This window comes from Pleurodeles waltl, chromosome 6 (assembly GCF_031143425.1).
Source record: "Pleurodeles waltl isolate 20211129_DDA chromosome 6, aPleWal1.hap1.20221129, whole genome shotgun sequence".
NCBI lineage: Eukaryota > Metazoa > Chordata > Amphibia > Caudata > Salamandridae > Pleurodeles > Pleurodeles waltl.
Window position 1 is genome coordinate 70,253,307 of NC_090445.1, and position 24,887 is coordinate 70,278,193.

Consider the following 24,887-nt stretch of genomic DNA (forward strand, 5'->3'; position numbering starts at 1 on the left):
GTAGACTCCAGGCAGAGTGCGGAGTGAACAAAACTCTGCTGGTGGAGCAGAGTTGACCACCCACTACTAGTCTCTACTTCTGATAAGGTGATCTGATGAACTGTTTTTTATTCTAATTGAATTTACTAATCTAAATAAAGATTTTTTTTTAAGTTAAAAAAAGAATCACAGCAAAAGACTGAAACATATTGATGAATGTAAAAGACAAAAGCATAAGTAATCCATTAGAGAAGGAGGAATACCGCCATAGACCCTGACTCTTGAGGCTCTAGCAAAAATCTTAAAATGCACACTATTGATAAGGATTATGTACACCATGACTAGTTTCATCAAACAAGACCTGTGTGTTGTGGGTAAGTCTTGTGGAGGGACTTGCCCTCTACAGTATTCCTTCACAACATATTTAAGTATTTGTTATGATCTATATCATCCAATTTATGTAAGGGCTTAAGGCTGAATGGAATGCCTAGTTGGTATGCATGTTACATCACTTAGGGCCTCATTATGACCCTGGCGGTAGAGAACCGCCAGGGCCAACGGGGGCGGGAGCACCGCCGACAGGCCGGCGGTGCTCCCTTGGGCATTCTGACCGCGGCGCTTTGGCCGCGGTCAGAAAGGGAAAACCGGCGGTCTCCCGCCGGTTTTCCACTGCCCCTAAGAATCCTCCAAGGCGGCGCAGCTCGCTGCGCCGCCGAGGGGATTCTGACAATCCTTACCGCCATCCTGTTCCTGGCGGCTCGCCCGCTAGGAACAGGATGGCGGTAAGGATTGTCGTGGGGCCCCTGCAGTGCCCATGCCAATGGCATGGGCACTGCAGGGGCCCCCGTAAGAGGGCCCGCTAGTATTTCACTGTCTGCGTAGCAGACAGTGAAATACGCGACGGGTGCAGTAGCACCCGTCGCACCTTCCCACTCCGCCGGCTCGATTACGAGCCGGCATCCTCGTGGAGACCGCCCGCCAGCCCAGGGAAAAACTCATAATACCCTCCGCGGTCTTCTGACCGCGGAGCGGTATTATGGAGGGCGGCATCCTGGCGGGCGGCCTCCGCCGCCCGCCAGGGTCGTAATGAGGCCCTTAGTGTTCTGATGCATGGTTTTAGAATGCAGGAGATTAAAGAGTAGCTTCAGTGTACTTTAGCCAAACTGTACCCACTTCCTTTCTACAGCATTCTTGTCTAATGTGTTGCCACTGAACCTGGTGATAAAAAGATTTTTATGGCACACATAGGGCAACGTATTGTGGTGTCACTAAACTCTGGAGCTCTGATTCATCCTGCAGGGTTTGGCAATTTTAAACCGTAGGACAAGGAGTAGATATTTTACATCTGTGGTATAGGTGGTTAAACAAAAGAAAGTAGAGAAGAACTGTAAGCTGTTATTAGAGGCCATTATAAAGTGACAGTCGAGGAGCAGGCTGTGGCGAAAGAGGAAACTTGAGGAAGAGGAATACGCAGTCTCATGACGCAGCTGCAGTAGAACACACTGTAAATGTAAATTCATTCGCAGTGCAGACGCAGACTGCCTCCTTATGTCGTGGCTTGTACCTGCAGATCATGCCATCATGTTGTCACAGTTTTGGGCGGGTCTGATCACGACTCTGGTTGGGACACCCCTTGAGGTCACAGAATATCCTAAAGAGGTAGTGCACTTGGGCAGAAGAGCAGCTAAAGGCATACACGGAAAGGACAGCTATGGACAGACACAGGAAACAGGAAGGTAAAAGCAGAGCAACCTTTGTGTGAACAAATAGAAAACGGATTACTAGTGGACAAACACGCTGGGGTTGTGTACAGAGTAAGGCTCAGAACCTCCCACAGTGACAGGGAATCTCAATGCCTCTGTGCAGTTTGCTCTTACAGATAGTCACCCTGCCAGCCCCATAGAAAGGAGGCAGCAGAAGTGAGTCTGTCTCTGGACCCTAGAGCACAAACAAGGATAGTACTTACATACACAGGACACGCTCTTGTGGGTCCAGCTGGAAACACAGTGGCGATTCCTGAGAAAACAGCAATAGCACACTGTTAGGCACAAAAGACAACGTATAAAACTAGACAAGGATGGGGGCTGGAATTGCCTCCTGGTAACCAGGAGCCAACCCCAGTACAAAGGAGGACACTTATACACTGGTGAAGACTGATAGAACACTTACCAGACACAAAGAACCACGAAGAAACAGAAACAGAAGGGAACAATCAAAGAGGCAGAGGCAAGAACTATGAACAGGCTCAGGCTGAATTAAAGGCAGGACTAGGACTTGAAAACAGGGTGCAAACGTCTGGCTGGAACAAACAGAGATAGGACTGGGAAACTGAGAGCAGGCTCTGGCTGGAACAGGCAAGGACAGGACTGGAATACAGGGAGTAGGAATGAGTAGTAAACAGGACTGGGAAACAGAGAGCAGGTTCAGGCTGAAACAAGGCAGGAGCAGGGCAGAGAAACAGGGAGCAGGCTCTGGAAGAAACAAACAGGTACAAGGCTAAGAGATAGGGGGGCAGACTCTGTCTGGGACAATCAGGAGCAGGGCAGAGAAACAGGAAAAAGGATCAAGCTGGAACAGCACAGGAACAAAACTGGAACACCATCCAAAAAGGGGTCTGTAGCACAAAGGAATCGAACTCCAATGCACGACAGGGATCTTGAGGAAATGGCTGCTTATAAGCAGTTCCAAGCTGGGCTGCACAGGAGAGGTCTCAGGTGTGTGTAGTTTCAGACACTTGCAAGTCCTGGAGTAGAGGATCCGGTGAAAAGGAGCAACTGGACTTCTCCCATAGAAAACAATGGGAAACAGAATCCTGTCTTTCTTGACTACCAGGCTGTGCATTATGGGATTTGCAGTCCCAGGAAGCAAATGTAGCACTACACAAGTGTACCATAGAGAAAAGAGAAACAAGCAGGAGTCAGCAAGGGACTCTAGATAAGTGTTTAAGGTGATTCCCAGGCTTCCGACAGTCCCCTTACAGCGCCCCCTAGAAATGGGACGACAGAGTCGTAACACATGTACTTGTGATGTATTTACGAGTTACCAGCCACATTATACTGTGTGTATAAAGGCAGCAGGAGAGGTTGGGTGGAGATAAGATGGAAAATCGGATTTTGAATAAAGACTGTGAAAACACTTAGAGAGAAGGAAGAATACACCCAAAGAAAAGATATAGGACCTAATTTAGATGTTGCCAGAGGGAGTTACTCCTTCACAAACGTGATGAATATCCCTTCCACTGTATTACCAACCCATTATAGCCTATGGAGATCGTAATACGGTGGACTGGATATCCATCACATTTGTGACAGGGTAACCCTCGGCCAAAATCTAAATCAGGCTAAAAGTGTTTGTGATACCTGGTGGCAGATTTATCAAGTCGAATGGAAACCGACACAAAGTCTTGTTAAACTATTTACTTTCCAGAGCAAAAGATTATTTGCTCTGAAAAAGTTGCTAAAAGTGCAGGAGATAGTACTTTAGTGTTATTTTGCATCAAGCAGGCCACTCCATTAGTGGTACATGTACGTTCCTATGCTTCAACCTATTGTTTTTATTTTTTTTGGGCACAGAGACCTATCTGTTAACATTTTAGACCAGGCTTTGCACCAAAAAAGCATACCTTCTTGAAGCAGGTGCAAAGTAGGAGAAAATATTTTTTCTTCACACTTTTCAAGGTCTGCATGTACGCTGTGCTGTACAACACACGTACAACATGGTAACAGTTTTAAAATATGTCTGAGAAGGCTATAATTCCAGTATGAACCCTACCCTAGGCACAGAGAAAGAGGAAAACCAAGGAGAAATAAACATATTTCTCCTTGTTATACCTCTCGCAGGTAGGAAAATCTTTTTGATGGATTCCCAGGTTTACAAGTTCTTATAAATCTAGGAATGCATCAGAATGCATCAGAATACCCACACAACACCCCTGGAAACACCTCTGTGGCACAGAGTAATGTAACACAGCAATTTGCGCTGTGTTACATTGCTCGAGATTTATGAAGCCACACGGGGCCAGGCAGGGTGGCCTTGCGTGGCTTAATAAATCTCACTTAAAGTTTGCATCGCTCTTGCACCACGTTGCGTGGTGTAAGAGTGGCGCAAACCAGGCCATAAATATGGCCTATAGTGTCTGGTGAGTGCCTGGAATGGTCACCATAATACCCACATAGGGGCTCGGGTATGGGAACCCGAGGGCCACTATAGCCTTGGGGAGTGGGGTAGTGCACCCCAGTCTCTTAAAATAAAAAAAGGCCTGGGAATGGGGTCCCTGAGGATGTAAAGACTTTGGGAGGGAGACCGCTCACCCCCCTTCCCTAGAGATTCACCCAACGAAATAGACTTACTAATCAACCAATAGAAAGTACTGCAGTTGCGTAGGCATTTTATGCAAAACTTTGAACTCTTCTTGTAGCAAATAGAGGCCAGATACCTTTCTTCCACAGATGCTCAATTCAGAGAAATTAAAACTCAATGGGAAGCACTTACAATTGTGAAGCTCCACCTCTGTAAAAGTCAAAAACATCCTACATTTTTGTGCCTGGCCAAGGCAAAGTTGAGTGTGTTCTCACTACAGTTCCTCATTGGAAAACAATCTGAAACCCTTGCTTAGGGTGACTTTGTCATCGATTTATGGGAGCAGAATCTGTTCTTTAGGAGCTGTCCAAGGCAAAGACAGGTGGGTTGTTTCTCTTCTCTTGATTTGAGAGTTGAGCCTATTGTTCTTCCTTTTAATTAGTGCATAGTACAGAAGGGCACTCAGTAACCTACAAGCCCCGCCCATTTTGCCTCACCCCCTTTGAAGTTAGTAGTATGACACTGTCTTCCCACCATTTTTCAGGCTGATGGACTACTCAACTTACCAAAGGCCCCCAAGCACATTTTCCTGCCAATTTTGACTGGTGTCTTCATGATGTAGAGGAATATCCACTAAACAAAGAAGCACTTATTTTGTTTATGTAAGTGGAAATACTCTTATTCGATGGAGAGTCAACTCTCTGTCTGTTATTTCACCTCCTTCATAAGAGGAATAATTTTGTAAAGGATTCCCGTTTAAAGAAGCTTGAGGACCAAACACCCTGCCAAAACCACATGACCACGAGGTCACTGGAGACATTACCTTATGATCCTTCACACAGCTGTAGCGTTGAATATGCACTAGATATTTACCCACTGAGGTAACACTAATCGACCAATGAAAGGTACTCCCTTTGGTTAACCATTTTATGCAAAACGGTGGACTCTTCTTGAATAAATACACAGACAGTGTTCCACTCCATTCAGACATGGATGCTCAATTCACTGCTGTTGCAATTGGCACTACTTCTTTGCACTAAAGGCATCTGCGCACCCATTATGGGCACAGGGGGACAAGGTGGCTCTAAGTAATAGCTCTAAATGCACAATTACACTTCTCTCATAATTCTGCATAATCTTGCTTAATTCTCACATAATTCAGTGTGATTACACTACATGGAATTTCGCAAGTTACGCCAACCCCTACTTTAAATAAAGTTTGGCCCCTGTTCTGCTTTGCTTTAAACCAAGAGGAAATGATGCCAAAGAATGCAACACTTTCAGTTTGAGTAATGAGTTTATTAAGGTACTTCCCTGATATCAAGTAAAAGCACACAAATACATGAAAATAAGCATTTAAATAAAATGAAATAGAACACATGTATATACAAGAATAATTGGAGAGAAAGAACCATGCGGTACATCAACAAAGCATAAACATGGATATAGTCTAAATGTTCAAAAGTTAAAATACATCACTATGGGAGTTGGATCTATCATCATTCTTACCAAACATCAAGCTGGGGAACCCTGAATGGCTGAGACAGGAGAGCTTCCCCAATGAGATCTTATTGGGCAGTGCTTCCACTCCCAAAATGAGATCCTCCGTGTCAGTGCTAAGTTTTCCCTGCTTTATATACCTAAAATTAACTTGAGAGGAAGATTCTAGTAATCAACTCCTCACTTTGATTATTGACTTCAAATGCTGGCTGTACTTGGTCTGTGTCAAAAACACACAAAAGAACTGACCAGGCCCAAATGCGCATTCCTGAGATAGAGTTGTACCTTTCTCTGCTGAACATATCCTCACCCTGGTACACTCTATTCATCTACACATCCCCCACAATGTGTTCCCTGCTCTGGTGAGAAGAGCGAAAATGCGTTCAGTGTAGAAAACAAGCTTTGTGGAAAAATACCTGTGTCCCCACTGTGATGGCGCCTGAAGCTCATCACAAAATGGAGTCAGTGGTCAAGATGGAGTTGGTGGTCAAATACAAATAGCATTTCAGCCCCACAGGTAATGGTCCATGGGGCCAGTGTTGGTTCAGGAATGGGGCCACATGCCCCTTCCCCTTTAAATGAAGTTTGGCAGTGGGGCACCGGGTCCCCAGGGCCATTACTGGCTCAGGGAGGGGGTCCATATGCCCCTTTTCCTATCCCATGCAGCCAACCCTTTGCATAGCCCAAAGCTGTGTGCTTCATGGGGTTGATAGTCCGTGGGGGTGTTAGCTGCAGGGCCTGCCACAGGCCATTTCCTGTGCCCAATCCTGCACTATGGTTGGCTGTCTGCGGGGGAGAAGGAGGGGGTTGACTTTATGTATGGTTATAAAATAATACTTTATGCTGAAAAAAACCTAGAAATTCACTGAAGGAAACAAAGGTTAAAGTGTTGTTAAAATTAGGAACTCTAAATATATCTTACTTTACTTTAAAGAAAACCTTAGAAATTCAATGAAAAAATGAAAGGTTAAAGTAATGTTATAGCTAACTGAAAATGTCCTTAACAATGTAATGTTTTCAACTAAAAGAAACTGAATGAAAATTCACCATCTATAGTTATCTCAATTAACTATAACTTGTGCCATTAAGTAACTACATAAGGCGCTCTTGCCATGCACACCTAAGAAACCCCACATATTACATCACTTATGGCATGTTCCATAACATAACTGATAAAATCACAGCAACATTTAAAATTACTTTATAAATGGCAAACCTGTGCATGGCAGGGCAGCGAGTAATAGTTACTTTAGGGCATGAGTTATAGTTACTTGAGATAACATTAACTGGTGAAGTTCAGAGTTTTTTTAATGTAAAATGTTATGTTGTCAATGAAACATATATGATATATATGTTTATATGTATATACATATATGTGTGTGTGTGTGTGTGTGTGTGTATATATATATGTATTCATGCATTGATATTTATAAATAACTTGGATACTATATCAGGAGTAGATTGTTAAGACATGATGTTTAAATAATGGAACAATATGATGTTATTATGGATAGGATAAAGATATATGGGTTGGTATTTAGTAAACTTTTTCTTAGGGTTATAATACAAATATTTTGGTAATTAAATTTGTACACTTTGGGGTTTTTGTATTTTTGAAAAATGTTCCTTAAACATTGGGATTTGTTTTTATAAGAGTAAATAAGATTTTAGATATGAGTAGACGCTCTGTGACTTAATGAGAAGACAGTAGTTCAGGTGAGAAAATTGGAAAAGCAGGCATAGTGGATGAGCTGGCAGTTTGTTATTAATGAATTAGGGGAATTTGAATATTTTCAATTTAAGATTCAGAAATGGTATTCATTACACAATATTGTATTTGGATATTAAAAGCCAATAATTTTAAATTAATGAATTGATATGAATATAATGGTTAATACCTCAGGACAAGATGTGGTAAACATTATGTTATTTCTGAATACTTTGCTATGTGAAAAGTTACACTCCAAAATGGCTGCCACATTAGCCCATCCTGGTGAATCTGTCTTCGAAATTGGTCCTTTGTCCATGTTTCTTGATTTAGGTATACATGTGATTAGAATTAATTTGAATGGTATTGTGAGCAAGTCTACGGCCAATATATATATATATATATATATATATATATATATATATATATATATATATATATATTAATTGATTCATATTTGAATGCTATTGGGAATGAGAATTTTTCACCTTTGAGGAAACAGAAGACAATCTGCAACCTCCTCTCTGGTGACAACCTTGCTTTATTCAACTTCACAGGGGTAGGTTTTCAATGCCTGCTTAATCAGCTGCGCACCTATGCAACCATCAATAACCTGAAGGTTGATCTGAGGAAAACAAAAGTAATCACATTTGGAAGGAAAAGGTACCAGGGGTGGCTGGACATACAACAGTAACAAGGTGGACCAATCATATAAGTACCCAGGGGGACAAAGCGACGCCAGTGTGACAAATTGAAGCAAAGGCCTTGGCCCTTCAGGTGACTCTATCTAAACTTTCAAAATCATTGTTAGGGCCAGGACTCTCCCCCCTGCTGCAAGTTATGCGAGCAAAGATTTTTCCCATTGAACAAGGTCATCACAAAGATTTATAATGTGTTTACAATGTGTTCTGCAGCTCCTGAAGTCTTCATCCACTGCCCAGATCAGGCCGGAACTTGGCCTTCTTAACCAATGAGCTGTTGGCACTGAAGTCTTTCTCAGTCTGGGTGGGCAGGGCTGGGACTCGTGAGGCCCTGCTGTGGGTAGCTCCAGAGGGCCAGGTGGATCGCACCACCAGTTTTTTAAGGACTACTAGCAGGTTATGAATGTGAACGAGCTCTGAGACATAAATCCAAGTCAATCTGCATTTATACTGAGCTTTAAAAAGCCTGCCTGTCTCTGGTTCTGCTATTCAGACAGAGCTATACTAGCCAAAAGCAAGCATGCATGGCAGTTATCAACTCATCCCAGCCCGCATGTCCCGCCCCATACCTTGCCTGCACGTGCTCCAGTCATTTAAAACTAAGATCCATGGCCCTCAGGCTGGGCGAGTGGCTATTCCTGAAGCATCCAGCTTGCTGGCGTCGTCCAATTGAGGGGATCAACGTAGGGAATGCGGTCAGTGTGACAAATCCTTCCAGCATGTTCTGTGCCTTTGCCCAGCCCTCTTGGATGAGGGGTAAACTAGACTCTGGAGCGAGTGGAACAGTCTGGGAGTGTGAACCTACCTTAAGTATCCGGTTGATAAACTTGTCATCCTCGCATACAAACGTTAGAGGCCGAGGGGGTTCACGGAGTGGTTCTTCGGTACCATCTAGTATACCCCCGGATAACTCGCCTCCGCCCAGCCCGTTACTCATACCTGCACTTTGTAAGCCACTTCTCTTCGGAAGCTACGCGGAAAGCTGTCTTTTGTGTGTCCAAGAACCGGTTAAAGCTCCGGAGTGCGTCTTTGTGAAAGTGATGGTTATAATCACTTTGCTGCTTTTCACGACTCTGCTGCTTAACAATGTCGATGTCACTTATTTTAAGAGCCAACAGCTGCTGTTTTTATGCACCTGTACTTTACCCAAGGGCTGGATCTAATTCATTTGTTCGGCCCGACTGATGGCACGTTTTGATCGTTCTGCATTTACGCATCTATTATTTGTTTTTACGTTTCTCCTATTAGGTTTAACACTCTGCTTTCTTTTATAAACGCAGACATTTTTTAACGTTGGCAAATATTGTAAACGTGTTAATTAACTACATACAATAAAGATTATTATTTTTAGTAATATCCAAAAAGGCCTCTGTGGTTACAACACCTGCACCATGCGAATTGGAAAATATGGTTTACCTGCACCTCTCGCCGTCAGAAAAGGGATTGTGTTTTCTTTTCTTATACAGACATAAAAGCAGTCAGGCAGCTGGAGAAAATAGAAACATACAGGTAACCCCAACATTTAAATATATTTTCTTTCCACAGTGGTTAAGCTGAAGAAAAAGGAAGAAACTATCGGTAAAATATGTGTTTTTTTTAAACTTTCATTTGATCGTTTGCTTTGTTTTTAAGAAAGAATGCCTCGAGGATGTGTCTATGGGGCGTTTGAACAGTATGGTTTCTGTAAAGGGGGGTGCGTGTGCATACATGTGTTATGCTAATTTGTGCAGGTATTTGTAAACGTGTTGCGAGCCTGTCTCCGCGAGTATGTGTGTGCACAAGCGCGTCACTTGTGTATTCTGTTTTTTTGCTTCTGCTTGTACTGCTGAATGTGTACGTCCACCCTGACGTGTACGTGTGTGTCTTCCTTAGCATCAGTGTGTGCACGGGATAACGTGTGCTGCGTATCTGTAAATGTTCGTCTTCGCTGGTGTTTGTGTTCGTATGCTTCTGCATGTCTCTGTTTGAGTCTAGTATGTGTAAATGTGTGTGTATGTGGTTGTTTCTGCCTGTCACTGCGTGTCTCGAGTGTGGCAATATTTTCGGTTTATGCACGCTGGTGTGCGCCAATTGTGGCTTCATGTGTGTGTTGTAGTGCGTAAAATGTGCGTGATGGTCACTGTACATGTTTGTTTATGTCTGTGTTTGTGGATTCAGAGGGTATATGTGTAGGTGTTGTTTTGTAGTCTGGTATTACTTAAATTACACCAAAATCTTATTATGTTTGTTTTACTTTTTAGGTCTTCTCGAGACTGAAATTAGTGAGTATTTTTGTGTAAAACAGACATTTCCTCCGCCTTCCAATCCATCAAATCCAAGACGGAGAGGTATAAAAGCGTGCTTAGTGTGACTGGACTCATCTCTCGCAGGAGGTCTGTATCCCTGAAGGGACTCATTCACAACAAATTAAACATGAGGCTGTAAAGGCAATGCACTCATGGGCGTCTGCAGAAATTTTTTCAGGGGGGACGTCCCGGACTGTTTTTGGCGGGAGGCGCAGCCGTACTAGAGCAGTCAGCGTGACACTATGGTGGCTTAGGCCCTGATTTACACTTTTTGGTGCAAAACTGCACCAACTCAGTTTTGCACCAAAAACGTTAGCACCGGCTAGCACCATTTCTGTGCACCAGCCGGGCACCACATTTATGGAATGGTGGAAGCCGGTGCAAAGGGTACAAGATCTCCAGGAGAGACCGCACCAACCAAGTAGGTGGAGGAATCGCCATCGTCTTCAAGGACTCCATCAATGTCACCACCTCCACCGAAGACACCCCCCTCGCCGCCGAACACCTGCACTTCCAGATCCACACCGACCCCAGGACCACCCTCAGAGGAACTCTCATCTACAGACCCCCTGGACCACATACCCTCTTCAGCGACTCTATCACTGACTTCATCTCCCCGCACGCCTTGCCTCGCTGGACTACATCCTCCTCGGTGACCTCAACTTCCACCTGGAACAGAACAACAACCCCAACACCACAGCCCTGCTCGCCAACCTCGGTCTCAAGCAACTGGTGAACACCCCCACCCACATCGCCGGACACACGCTTGACCCCATCTTCTCCGCCAGCAACCACATATCCTTCAGCCACTCCTCCGTAATACACTGGACCGACCACAGATGTGTCCACTTCACCTTCCGACGCGAGACTCGCCACCTCCGCACACAATCCATCCCACGCCGACATTGGAACAAAATCCCCGCGTAACAGCTTCTCTACACTCTCAGCGACAACCAACCCACCTTCTCCACCGACCCCAACGACGCAGTCCTCAGCCTCACGCATTGGATCACCAACTGCGCAGACAACCTCGCTCCCCTCAGACGCCTCCCAAGACAGACCAACACCAAAAAACCTCTCTGGTTCACAGACACCCTCAAGGAATCTAAAAAAACCTGCCGCACCCTCGAGAAAGCCTGGCGCAAGGACCACACCGCAGATAACATGTCTGCCCTCAAGAACACTACCCGCGAACACCACCAACTGATCCGCGCCACCAAAAGAAATTCCTTCACAGACAGACTGGACAAGAACACTCACAACAGCAAAGAACTCTTCAACATTGTCAAAGAGCTCTCCAACCCTAACGCCAACGCCGACGCCATCACGCCCTCACAAGACCTCTGCAACTCCCTCGCCACCTTCTTCCATCGTAAGATCACCGACCTACACGACAGCTTTGGACACCAGACCCAGCCAACCACCACAGAACCTACAACCCCAGCCATCACCCTCAACGCCGGGACTCACATCAACACGGAAGAGACCAAAGCCACCATGAACTCCATCCACTCCGGTGCCCCCTCGGACCCCTGCCCAAACTTCATCTTCAACAAAGCCGACGACATCATCGCCCCGCATCTCCAGACCATCATCAACAGCTCGTTTGCTTCTGCCACCTTCCCCGAGAGCTGGAAACACGCAGAAGTCAACGTCCTACTGAAGAAACCTACGGCGGACCCCAGCGACCTGAAGAACTTCCGCCCCATCTCGCTCCTCCCCTTCCCTGCCAAAGTCATAGAGAAGACCGTCAACAAGCAACTTACCAACTTCCTTGAAGACAACAACCTACTCGACCCCTCTCAGTCCGGATTTCGAGCCAATCACAGCACAGAAACCGCCCTCATCTCAGTCACAGACGACATCAGAACTCTGATGGACAACGGAGAAACAGTCGCCCTCATCCTCCTTGACCTCTCGGCTGCCTTCGACACCGTCTGCCACCGAACCCTAATATCCCGCCTCCGCTCCACCGGGATCCAAGGACAGGCCCTGGACTGGATCACCTCCTTCCTCTCCAACCGCTCCCAAAGAGTCTACCTCCCACCTTTCCGCTCAGACCCCACCGAGATCATCTGCGGCGTCTCACAAGGCTCCTCGCTCAGCCCGACTCTCTTCAATGTCTACATGAGCCCCCTCGCTGACATCGTACGCAAACACAACATCAACATCACCTCCTACGCTGACGACACTCAGCTGATACTTTCCCTCAACAAGGACCCCACCAGCGCCAAGCCCAACCTGCAAGATAGAATGAAAGACGTCACAGAATGGATGAAACTCAGCCGTCTGAAACTGAACTCAGACAAAACGGAAGTCCTCATCCTTGGAAACACCCCGTCCGCCTGGGATGACTCCTGGTGGCCCACGGCTCTTGGCACCGCACCAACCCCCTCAGACCACGTACGCAACCTCGGATTCATCCTGGACCCACTTCTCACCATGACCAAACAAGTCAACGTCGTATCATCCTCCTGCTTCCTCACCCTCCGCATGCTCCGAAAGATCTTCCGTTGGATCCTTGCCGACACCAGAAATACCGTGACCCACGCCCTCGTCACGAGCCGTCTGGACTACGGCAACACCCTATACGCAGGAACCACTACTAAACTCCAGAAACGTCTGCAGCAAATTCAAAACGCCTCCGCCCGCCTCGTCCTCGACGTACCCCGCAACAGCCACATCTCTGCCCACCTGAGACACCTGCACTGGCTTCCCGTCAACAAAAGGATCACCTTCCGACTCCTCACCCACGCGCACAAAGCCCTCCACAACAAGGGACCCGAATACCTCAACCGTCGCCTCAGTTTCTACACACCCACCCGTCAACTTCGCTCCGCCAACCTCGCTCTCGCCGCCGTCCCTCGCATCCGCCGCACCACGGCAGATGGGAAATCCTTCTCCTACCTGGCGGCCAAGACATGGAATTCCCTCCCCACCAACCTCAGGACCACCGAGGACCACCTCGCATTCCGGAGGCAACTAAAGACCTGGCTCTTCGAGCAACAGTAACCCCATCCCCCTAGCGCCTTGAGACCCTCATGGGTGAGTAGCGCGCTTTATAAATGTTTTGTGATTTGATGTGATTGTGATATGCTAGCGGCAAAAAGAATGAGTTTAGTTGGGTTGGTCTGGCAGTATGGAAGAAGGAGTTTTTGCACCAAAAAATGACGTTAGGCAAGTTAGAGTAAAAAAAAATGACTCTAACCTGCCTACAGTAATTTTCAGAGGCAAAACCATCCTTCCCGCATGACTCCTGACTTAGAAAAGACAGGAGTCATATCCACCACCCCAATGGCCAGCACAGGGGACCAGGGTCCCCTGGGCATGGCCAATGCATCCAGTGCCATGTAGGGGGCCTTCAATGGCTCTTTAAAGAATAAAATAAGATATTTACCTTTACTTACCTGGGATGGGGTCCCCCAACCTCTGCAGTCCCTCTAGTGTGTGTAGGGGTGATCTGTAGCCTGGGGAGGGCACCTGTGGGCTTATTCCATGGTGTTCCACCATGGTCCCCTAACGCCTGCCCTGACCCAGGCATTAAAAAATGGGGCAAAGCAAGCTTTGCCCCTTTTTTTGACCCCTCCGTCCTCCTGTGCACCATTTTTGCACGGGAGTATAAATATGGCGTTAAGGCCATAGAGTCATTTTTTGCATGGGAACGCCTACCTTGCATCTCATTAAGGCAAGGTAGGTTTCCACTTCCAAAAAATAACTTTAACTCCATAAATTTGGCGTTAGACGGGTCTAGCACCAAAGTATAAATATGGAGTTACTTTTGCACCGAATTAGAGTAAAACTAATTACGCTAATTCGGTGCAAACAGAGTATAAATATGCCCCTTAGTGTTACGCTGCACTGTGAGTCTGCACACCAGGCTGTACCTAAATCCAGGGGGGTGGCAAGCATCCTACCTTACCCCCCCCCGCAGACACCCATGTATAAACCCCAATAAGACGCCGCAGCCAGGTTTCCTACCAGTAGCTTTTTAAACAAGCACTGGGAGAGAAGGCAGTCAGTCCCTGTCTGCAGGCCTTTTGGCTTTGCTGTCTTTGCAAATATATTTGGGAAGAGTTTATTACACAAACCATTCAGTAAAGGCTACCTGTGCCTAAACACATGGGCTGCCCTCTTGGAATGGTTTTTGCAATAAGGTTTTTACAGGAACATTAACAGATTGCTACCTGTACTTCAACAAACACAGACACTGGTGCCCATCTTTGAAAACAAATAATAATAAATAAATAAATAAAAAAAATATATATATATATATATATATAAAACACCAACGTTGACAGACATCCGAGGCTGCTAATTGAGTAGCGATCCAGGCGTAGACCTAGCCATCCACATATTATTGCCACCAATTTGGTGGCAATATATATATATATATATACATATATATATATATATTTAAATATTTTATTGGCAATAAGGAATAATTATCATCCTTTCTGATAGGGACACCTTAAGGTAATTTGAACAGTTATGATCCCCACTAAAGAAAAAACTGTTTCACTGCAAATCAGATGTCCAGCATACCCAGATGCACTAGGTGTCCTGGATGGGAACCCTACGCTAAAGCATGCCACTAACAGGCACTAGTGAGTTCTCTTATAGCTAAATAGGAGCACCCGTTTGACAGATCAAGGGATCTATCAGGACATAGGAAACAGGCTCTCTTTTGTGGGTCATTTAATAAAGTTTGGAAGTGGAGGGAGCCCTTGCTCATCTTACTCCCCTCTTTAATTATGGTTTTCTGGATAATACCAACTGTTAGAAATGGGGTGTCTAGTTGGCAGTCAGTTTATACCCTGACCAACTAGGGACCCACACTCTAGTCAGGGTAAGGGAGCCATACACCTAAGATAATCCCTGCACATCCCCTTTGTAGCTTGGCACAAGCAGTCAGGCTTATCTTAGAAGCAATGTGTAGAGTATTTATACAACCACCCACAGTAACACAGCGAAAACACTACAAAAGGACTCCACACTAGTTTAGAAAAATAGCCAATATTAATCTTATTCAAACAACACCAAAATAACAACAATCCAACATACTCAAAAAGAGATGGATGCGTTGTTTTAACACAAAGTACCTTGAGAGCATCAAAAATTAAGCCACAGGCGAGGTACTGCGTGAAAAAGCCAGTGATGCATTCATTTCTTACTCGCAAATGAGGCTATGGGTTGATTCTTTCCCCACCAGGTAGGCGATGTGTTGATTTTTTTCCTGCAGGAGAGCGATGTATCGATTTCTTGCCCATAGCCTTGGGTTCGTGGGGTGATGCTATAGACTTTGACACCTAGCGATGATGCGAGGAAAATCCGGACGCTTGGCAATGATGAATCCATGCTGAGCAGGCAATATGTTGATTTCTGCAGCCCTGAGGCAGGTGCTGCATCCATTTTACAGCCGCGAGGAAGTTGCAGCACAGATTTTACAGCTGCGGTGCAGGTGCTGTGTCTATTTTCTGCTGCTCGGTTTCGGTGTGTGGATTTCCACCTTGAGTTCACTACCTCCTCCTTTCAAGGCCCGGGGACTGGATGTGGCAGCATTTGGCAGGTCGTGGGCATCAGCAAGAGAGCCAAGGTGCAGGTAGATGAACTATTGAATGAGACTTCAGAACAGGGGGCAAGCTCAGTCCAAGCCCTTGGAGAAAGTTCACAAGCAGGATTTCAGAAAGCCATGTCCAGTCCTTTCACTCCTAAGGCAGAAGCAGCAGCAGCATCTGCAGGCCAGCACAGCAAAGCAACAGGCTGAGTGGCAGCTCCTCCTCAAGCATCAAGCCCTTCCCCTTGGCAGAGGTTCCTCTTGATCCAGAAGTAATCTAAAAGTCTGGGTCCCTTTCTGCCTTTGAAGAGGCCAATTTCAAAGGAAAGTCTTTGTGGTGCAGAAGACGCTGCCTCTTCCTTGCCCTGTCCCAGACACACACTATGGGGCTGGAGACTGTAGGGTGAGAGGACAGACATGGCCCTTTAAAGTGCAGGTGTCAGCTCCTTCTTCCCACTCTAGTCCAGGAAGACTCATCAGGTAATGCAGGACACACCTCATCTTCCTTTGGGTCACTGTCTAGAGGGAATTCACAAATAGCCCAACTGTCAGTCAGACCCAGATGTGTATTCAGTAGCCAGGCAGATGCACAGAATAGTTAAGCAAGAAAATACCCACTTTATAAAAGTGGCATTTTCAAACTTACAATGCAAAAACCATCTTTACTAAAAGATGTATTTTTAAATTGTAAGTTCAGAGAACTCAAACTCCACATCTCTATCTGCTCCCAATGGGAAATTACAATTGGAAGGTATTTCTAGGCAACCCCCATGTTAAACTATGGGAGAGATAGACCTTGCAATAGTGAAAAACAAATTTAGCAGTATTTCACTATTAGGACATGTAAAACACACCAGTATATGTCCTACCTTTTAAATATAATGTACCCTACCTATGGGGCTACCTTGGGCCTACCTTAGGAGTGACGTACATGTAGTAAAAGGGAAGGTTTGGGCCTGGCAAGTGTGTAAACTTGCCAGGCCAAACTGGGAGTTAAAAACTGCACACACAGACACTGCAGTGGTAGGTTTGAGACATGTTTACAGGGCTACTCATGAGGGTGGCACAATCAGTGCCGCAGCCCCATTAGTAGAATTTGATTTACAGGCCCTGGGCACCTCTAGTGCACTTTACTAGGGACTTACCAGTAAATCAAATATGCCAGTCATGGAAAAGCCAATTACCAATACTTTAGCACTGGTTAGCTGTGGTAACGTGCCCAGAGTATCAAGACCAGCAAAAACGAATTACAGCACAGGACCTAAAAATAGGAGGTCAGAAGCAAAAAGTACAAGAACTGCCAGGTCTAATGGCAACCTAGAGTGTCTTAATCCAGGACAGATCCTTCATAAATCAAGGACCTTTTCTTTGCTTAAGACTGTACTAAGCCATGTAAGCTGGGCCCTGTTTATTTTGTTAAACTATTTACTTTTAATCTATTCAAGCTGACACCACTAGAAAGCTAGTGTATGCGCTTCAACATATAACATCAGCTTTAAAAACATTGTTACAGAAAAATAACTAAGAGAAAGTGCATTAAGGAAAATGTTGCTGTTCTTGTTAGTAATGTTTCCTCTCTAGAGCCATACACATACTTTAATTGCACAGTTACACTTTAATGTTGTTTGATTTTTTTTCAGAATGGAGGAAAGCCTACGAGCACAGAGGTAAGGATCAAACCTATTGCAATGTTTAAAACACCCACAAAGTATATTTGATCAGAGACTTGTGTAATATACAACATGAGAGATTTTGTTTTGTGTGAACAACAGAGCAGAGAACCGAGATTCAAGCCTCATTTGGTCATTTAGATAAGTTATCTGAGTGGGTTCACTGCCTACTGTATAGATGTGTTTAACCTGAAAATGGCGAAAGATAGTGCCACTGACATAGATGATGACTTCCCCTGTTACTTAAGCACCAAGGCAAGTTGTGTTTGTAGGAAACTGGTTCTTTATATAGTGGACCAACATGAGATACACTGTGCAAAGAGTCCAGGTAAAGCCCAAAGGTATCACAGAGTCACAAATGTCATCCCAAATGTTATATTTTGTGGTAGTGTGGGTGAGCAGTTAGGCATATCAGAGGGTAGTGTTAAGCATGTAAAGCACACACCTAGGCAGTAAGTGAGAAACACACATAATAAGTAAGACACCAATTAATAAAAATAACACATACTTTTCTATAAACTTAAACACCAAGATCACCGGAATCAGGGGAGTGCTTTTTGAGAAAGGAATTTTTAGAGTTTTCAAAAGTCGACAGTGCATTTTTTGGGTGCGGTGACGTTATCCTGTGGCGGAAAACCATGTACTGCATTTGGACACTTCACAGCGACTTACGGGACTGTTCTCCAGAACTTAAGGTGAGTATGGGGCAGGGTCTAAGGCCACACCAACAGGTCACCTCTGGAAGCTCTGGGTCGTCCAGGTGCAGAATTATGTTACGGCATCAGGAGTCTCATTCACTTCACTGGGAAACGGTCCAGCTGGGAAGTTACTTCAAGCTGAGACTGGAAGGTCAGTCCAGGGGAACCCACAGCGGGGCTCGACCCTTGAAGTCCTCAGGCGTGTGCGGACACCTTGATCCACTTCCTTTCAAGCTGTGGGGCTGTGGTGCAGTGGTGTCTTTTGGCGTCGGGTCCGGTGCTGGAGTTACTCACGGTTGGAGGGCAGCCCACAGAAACAGGCTGCAGGTGAGGAATGGGGTGCCAATGGCTCTAGCATCAGCATAAAAAGTAGTGGCAAGAGCGGACAGCCTGACTGGTGCCAGCAGACACAGGGTAAGATGATCCCACCTTGGTCCATGCTGTGGTGACCGAGAACAGTAGACAAATCCAGCGAATATAGAAAGTGGGGGTGCTAAACCGTGAAAGGGCTCTAAACATAAAATCATAAAATCCCACCTAAGCATAGCGAACGCCTCGTGGTGGTTTAAGGGAAAGACACCCACCCTCCAGGTAATGATCCTGTACAATGCCCTTGATTTGGTAAAGACGGCAAATGTAGAGCGAGGTGTTACGGCGCGGGACAAAAACACGCTAATCTGGATTTGAGCAGAATGAGTAGGCATCTTGTTAGTATTTTGCTTCTGATTTTATATTTGGTATTCAACAAGGATAACGGCGTGTACCAGGACATATCCTCTGGGTCGCAGCCTGGTTTCAGCAGGAAGATGACTATTGCCTGGCTTGTAGTGCGGGGCAGTGATCCCACTTCAAGTGATGCTTTGTAGAGCAGTTCTAGCTTTGGCACTCGGTGAGTCACAAATGTGGCATAAAATTCTACAGTTAGCCTGTCCAACCCTGGAGTCTTATTATGAGCGAGATTGTCAATGACCCACTGTATTTCACCCGTTGTGAGCTGAGCCCTCAGCAACTCACGGTCAGTACTAGATATACTAGGTAGTTGATGTCGGCTAGGTCAGGAGTGGGGCATGTATCAAGTGGTGCAGAAGTGTTTAAAGGTGTTGCCCAGCTGGGTTGTGATGCAGGTAGATGGGGATACAGTCACTGATTAGATAGGGGTAGGCAACAGTCTAATAATCTGGGTGAGCAGTGTGCTAGCCTTATCACAGTGAGTTTTTTGTGTGTACGTAGCGTAGTCAATAATCCATAAACTTTCTAGGAGTTCAGCAAAACTAATTCTCACCTCACATAACTGCTCTGTTTGGGTATTGTTAGTTGCTGCGGCCTGTTCTAGCAGGCCTAAACGATTTTCAGTGCAAACAAGTTAATTGAGAATAGTCTTGAGGGATCCTTCAATGGCATTAATAAACACCCCATTCATGAATTACTTGAACACTTCCGATTCCACCACTTTGGAAGAGGCAATGTTTGAGTCAAGTATGTGTCAATCTTGGTGGCTAATGTGCCTCTAAACACTATGGGATCTATTTACAAGGAACTAGTGTTCGGCTCCAATGCACCAATTTCCTTTAGTCATCCTGCGCCCCCCTAATGTCACCATGGCAGCGCTGTATTTACAATACAGCGCACCATGGTGCACGTTAGGACAATAGCGTCAACATTTTTTATGTTATTGTGGCGCCTTGCTGCACTAGCGCCCAAACTGTCGGCGCTAGTCCAGAAAAGCATAGGGAGGCCCATTGGCTAATGCGCTAGCGTCACTTTAACCTCTACCCTGGGCAGGCATTAAAAAATGACACTAGAATGGCATAGTGAAATCTTGTTGATTTCACTGCGGCATTTTTTTGCTTGGGCCTCCCTACAGGGGAACGCCTCCCTTGCATGCATTATACCTAGCACAGGTATATTGGGGCACAAGGGTTTGCACAGTGGCGCAATGCTTGCATTGCGCCACTTTGTAAATATGGTGCAGAGTGGGGGATTGGCTAGTGTCGCCTTAGCGGAAAAAAATTATGCTAAGGCGGTGCTAGGGGCTTGTAAATATGTCCCTATGTCTTCCAAGAGCTTGGGCTGTAGCCACCAAGTGGGAACAGGGGTTGCCCCAAGACAGTGTACATCCACAGGCGGGCTCCAGTCAAAGCCTTTGCAGCATGCCTCCCCTGTAGCAACCGGGCCCAGAAATCAGGGCCAGAGACGGTATTTGTCTCAGTCTAGTTGGGCGCCGCAGTTGTATGTGGATGGTTGTTGATTCCAGGGCTCAGCACAAAGAGAGTTATCAAAGTGCGACCGCCAACTTCAGTGGTAAGTTACATACCCTACCTGACGCACTGTTGAGTGTAAAAGAGGTGAAGAGTTTAAACACGGTTACTAAGAATGTTTCTTGTGAGACATTATCTGGAGGGCAGCCGCAAAAAAGAAAATTTGCTGAAGGTATTTAGCAAACTGCGTTACTGTGTTCTTATGTAGCAGAGACCCAACTAGTGAAGAAATTAAAGTATGGATTCAATATGTCGGCTGTTGGTGTTTGTTTCTCACAGAAGAAGGTACAAATAAATACATACTTTACAGGGGGCTTCTATCTTGAAAGCTCAAAATCTACATGAATAGTTGGCTCTTTGAGTACTGAAGTACAGAGATATCTTCAACCCTGGCAAGCTCTTCTTGGGTTCAGGGGACACAAACATGTCTGAGGAAATAGCAAGTAGAGTTTAGATTCAGACTTTACGAAGGAACTTTATTGGGATAGGGCGAAGGAAAACAGTATGGCCATTCTTTATTCTTTATCTTTTTTCTGGCCTGCGCTGTTTCTGTGCCATCTCATTCTCTCTCTCCCCTGTTCTTTTCTCCTGCAGAGAGTGTGACGTTTGATGAAAGAACAGCCTACAACAAGCTCCTTCTCTCCCTGGACTCCAAGAAGGTCCAACCCACTAACCAGGCACTCACTGTGCCCACCAATGAGGAGCGGTTTGACACAGAGCCTTGCATCCTGGGACTCCAACGATTCACAGAAGGGAAACATTACTGGGAGGTGGAGGTGCAAGAAAAGAGTGGCAGATTTTGGTCTGCCGGAGTAGCGGAAGAGACAATAAGGAGAAAGGGTGGCTTCCGCGAATCACCGGACAGCGGCATCTTTGTTCTGCGTGCTACCCAAGATGAATACTTACCAGTTTCCACTGATGCTGACCCTATCCACCTGACAGAGAGACTCCACCGAATAGGGGTGTTCCTAGACTTTGAGGGTAGGCAGCTAGTATTTTTCAATGCACTCAGCATGCAGCATGTTTTCACTTTCAAGTACAGTTTTACAACACATATGGTTCCATTCTTCTACATTGGGCAAGGAACAGAATTTACAGTCCTCTGATAGCTGCATTCTATTTATGAACTACATTTTGTCATACACAAACATTTTTGTCACTACTCCTAATGTCTACTAATCAACAAAGGATTCCACATGTGCTTTGCGGTTTAGTAAATGATGTTTGAGCTATTTGATAATACACCCACGGCTAAGGCGATGATGCATGCTATCTTACCTCTGCCTCGAACTACCCAGCAAAAGTGGGTTGGCCATGGATGGAGGCCTCTGTTTTGGTGGATGAGATCCAGTATAGCAGAACTCTTGCCTCTTTGGAGGCGGCAGATGGTGGTTTTCCGTGCTGAACGAAACGTACAGGAACTAACTGGATGGCCAGAGAAGTCACAGTACATACAGAAGTGTAGAACTGTGCCTGGACATAGTAGAAGCCACACTTCATATGAACATTTCAAAATTTGCACTGACAGTTATGGGACCCCAAGCGAAATGCATTGATATGGCAGATTATGGAGTTTCATCCCATGAATAGATTTCCACTATTAGCTGTTCTGGTGAGGTTACTTCATGCTGATGTAGGAGGACACATGGCAATACTCACTCCTGCCAGGTGGCAAAATTCAAATGTTTTGTGAAGCATCCATCTCACTATATGGAGAAAACAAACAAGACTTTCACTTGCTAGCCATCTAGGAATCCATCTGCCTTCCATCGCAGCTGCTATTCGTTTCATTATTAGGCAAGGTGCGGTTATCTCTTTAACAAGGTCCATCTATCCACTATAACTTTTTGCAAACTATATGTAGTGATGACAAGGGAAGGCCACTGAACTCAAATAAGTTTATTTGTTCAAAAGTGTCCCCAGCAGCAGAGTGGTGACCACACAGGCAGCCAACCGGAGACCAACTGACAAGGGGTAAGAAACCATTAACTATTCTAGAATACATACAAGGCACAATGATAAGCACGAGCTGCTGCGCATGCCAACTTGTGACAGTAATAAAGATAAACATATAGAACTGCAAATGACAAAACTATAACACATCTCTAACCTTTAAAAAAAGAAGAAAAATACAAAAAGAAAAAATAATAAAGAACAATTAATTACAATACTAAAATTACAACAGTGACCTAATAATACTAGCAATAAAAATGGTAACCCTATCAAGAATAAGAATAATACAATTAAAAGAATTGTTGACAGTTAAAATCAACCCAAAATGAAATGCTTAATTTTTTCAGTTGTAAAATGTTTCTTTTAGGAAGACCATCCACTTCAATTACTTCTGCCGTATCCTTCTCTGAACTCAAAGCTTTTTGTTTTCCATTTGTTTGATCTGGAGAAGTGGACAAGGTTTCAGTGGATATGGCATCATTTCCCTCTTTGGATTCACAGAAGGTGAGAAGTGTGGCTCAATGGTTAGAGCGGCAGACCCTCATGCAGAAATCTGGCCCGGGACCAGGGTTCAATTCCCGCCTGGGCGGGTCTTGGGCTCAATTTCCTCAGACCTGATACTTCTCACATCGGTGCCTAATCTAATTCATGGGTGTAACTCTGGGCAATAGCTTGCTTAATCTCCACAACGGCCCCAACAGCACTGGGATGCCTGACTTCACCTTGGAGGTTGCCCAGGAGTGGGCCCCTCACAGGGAAAAGCCAGGAGGGGTTCCACAGCGGTATGCGTACAGTGCCTTGAGACCCTAACGGGTGAGTAGTGCGCTATACAAGTACGAAGTTTACAGTTTACAGATCTCTTTAAAGCTAACAACATTCAACAAATATTTCTTGATCGAAAAATAAGTGTTGTGACTCACATGCGCTTCTAGAATTATTTTGAAAAGGAACACTGGTATTGGCAACTGAAAAAGAAAAATATTGTGAACCGACAACACCAAGATCATCAATACTTTCACATTTATTACAGTTAAATATACTTTTATTGACTCTAGCCAATCTGTTCAAACTCCACCAAGAACCATTATTAAGTTTTGCAGATGCTTTTCCAACCTTGACCACCTTGAAGGTTGTTGAAAATCTTGATTTCCCTTTTTTATCATGTACTGGGAGTTTAATTTTACACAATCTCCCATTTGTATTTTTATGTTAAATTAGGGGTGAAGTGATATGTTCAGATGTTTTCTTTCACAAACTTCTTAACCTCAATTTTATTAGCAATGGCTGCTTGCACAGCATCCACAACCTCTCTGTTGAACCTTTTGACTAGACCATCATATTAGGCCAATATAGAGATGTTCTCAAATGTGTAATCTCATTGTCCATAGGAGAAAGTTTGGATTTTCTGGGAAACAAATTGTTTTCCATTTTCATGTACAATGCTGCTTGGAAACCCTTCTTTATAAAAACTTTCCTTTAAGAATTGAATAGTACTGTCTGTTGAAGGATGATAAACCCATTAGAGCTCTGCCTATCTGAAGAAATAATCTATCAGAACAAAAGCATACACTTTTCCAGTAGTAAATATTTCATAAGGTCCCAGAATAGTCAGGCTAGTTCATTCCATGGTCTAGATTAACTTTGTTTCTAATCAAAGTTTTGTCTGCATGTCAACATACAGCACACTGTTTAACATAATTACTAATCTCTGAACCCATGTAAGGCCACCAGAAATCTTCTCTAACTCTTTTTTGTAAGTGTCTCACTCAATCGACCCACATGTGCCAACTCAATAATGATTGTACGAATGTTCTTAGATGGAATGACGAAATCATCTTTAAAAATTAATTCACCAACCATTGACAATGAATACTTGACTTTCCATCACTTGAAGTGAAGGATTCAAATACTTCTCATGTGGCCAACCTTTATTGATAAAGTCCTTGACCTTCATAAAAACATCATCTGATAGACAATCCATCCATCCATACTACTTTGGACAATTCTCTTCAAGGCAACGCTTTTCCACAAACCCGGAATAAAATTCACTCAACCCAAGATATGATTGTAATTAATATTTATTGTAAAGTGTGGCCAATGTTTCAATGGCTTGAATGAGCCTGTGTTTGGGGGAGATGCCCTTCACAGAAATAATGTGACCTAGATGTTCCACCTCCTGAGTTAAAACCATTTGTTAAAGTCATCATTTGTTTTGTAGTATGGACAGTATTTCTGATAGCTGTGAGTTATGTAATTCAATTGATTCTGTAAATACTAAAATA

The 24,887-nt window shown here is 44.7% G+C and overlaps 1 protein-coding gene across 1 annotated transcript in view; it reads left to right on the forward strand.

Moving 5' to 3' along the window:
- Positions 1-24,653, forward strand: part of LOC138299208 (butyrophilin subfamily 1 member A1-like) — a 53,506-nt gene extending 28,853 nt beyond the window's left edge. Inside the window, exons 6-9 of the mRNA XM_069237329.1 lie at positions 9,733-9,765; positions 10,428-10,448; positions 17,667-17,693; positions 21,247-24,653. Of these exons, the coding sequence (XP_069093430.1) occupies positions 9,733-9,765; positions 10,428-10,448; positions 17,667-17,693; positions 21,247-21,758 (593 nt within the window). The 3' untranslated portion in view covers positions 21,759-24,653. The remainder of the gene's footprint in view (positions 1-9,732; positions 9,766-10,427; positions 10,449-17,666; positions 17,694-21,246) is intronic.
- The last annotated feature ends 234 nt before the right edge of the window (positions 24,654-24,887 follow it).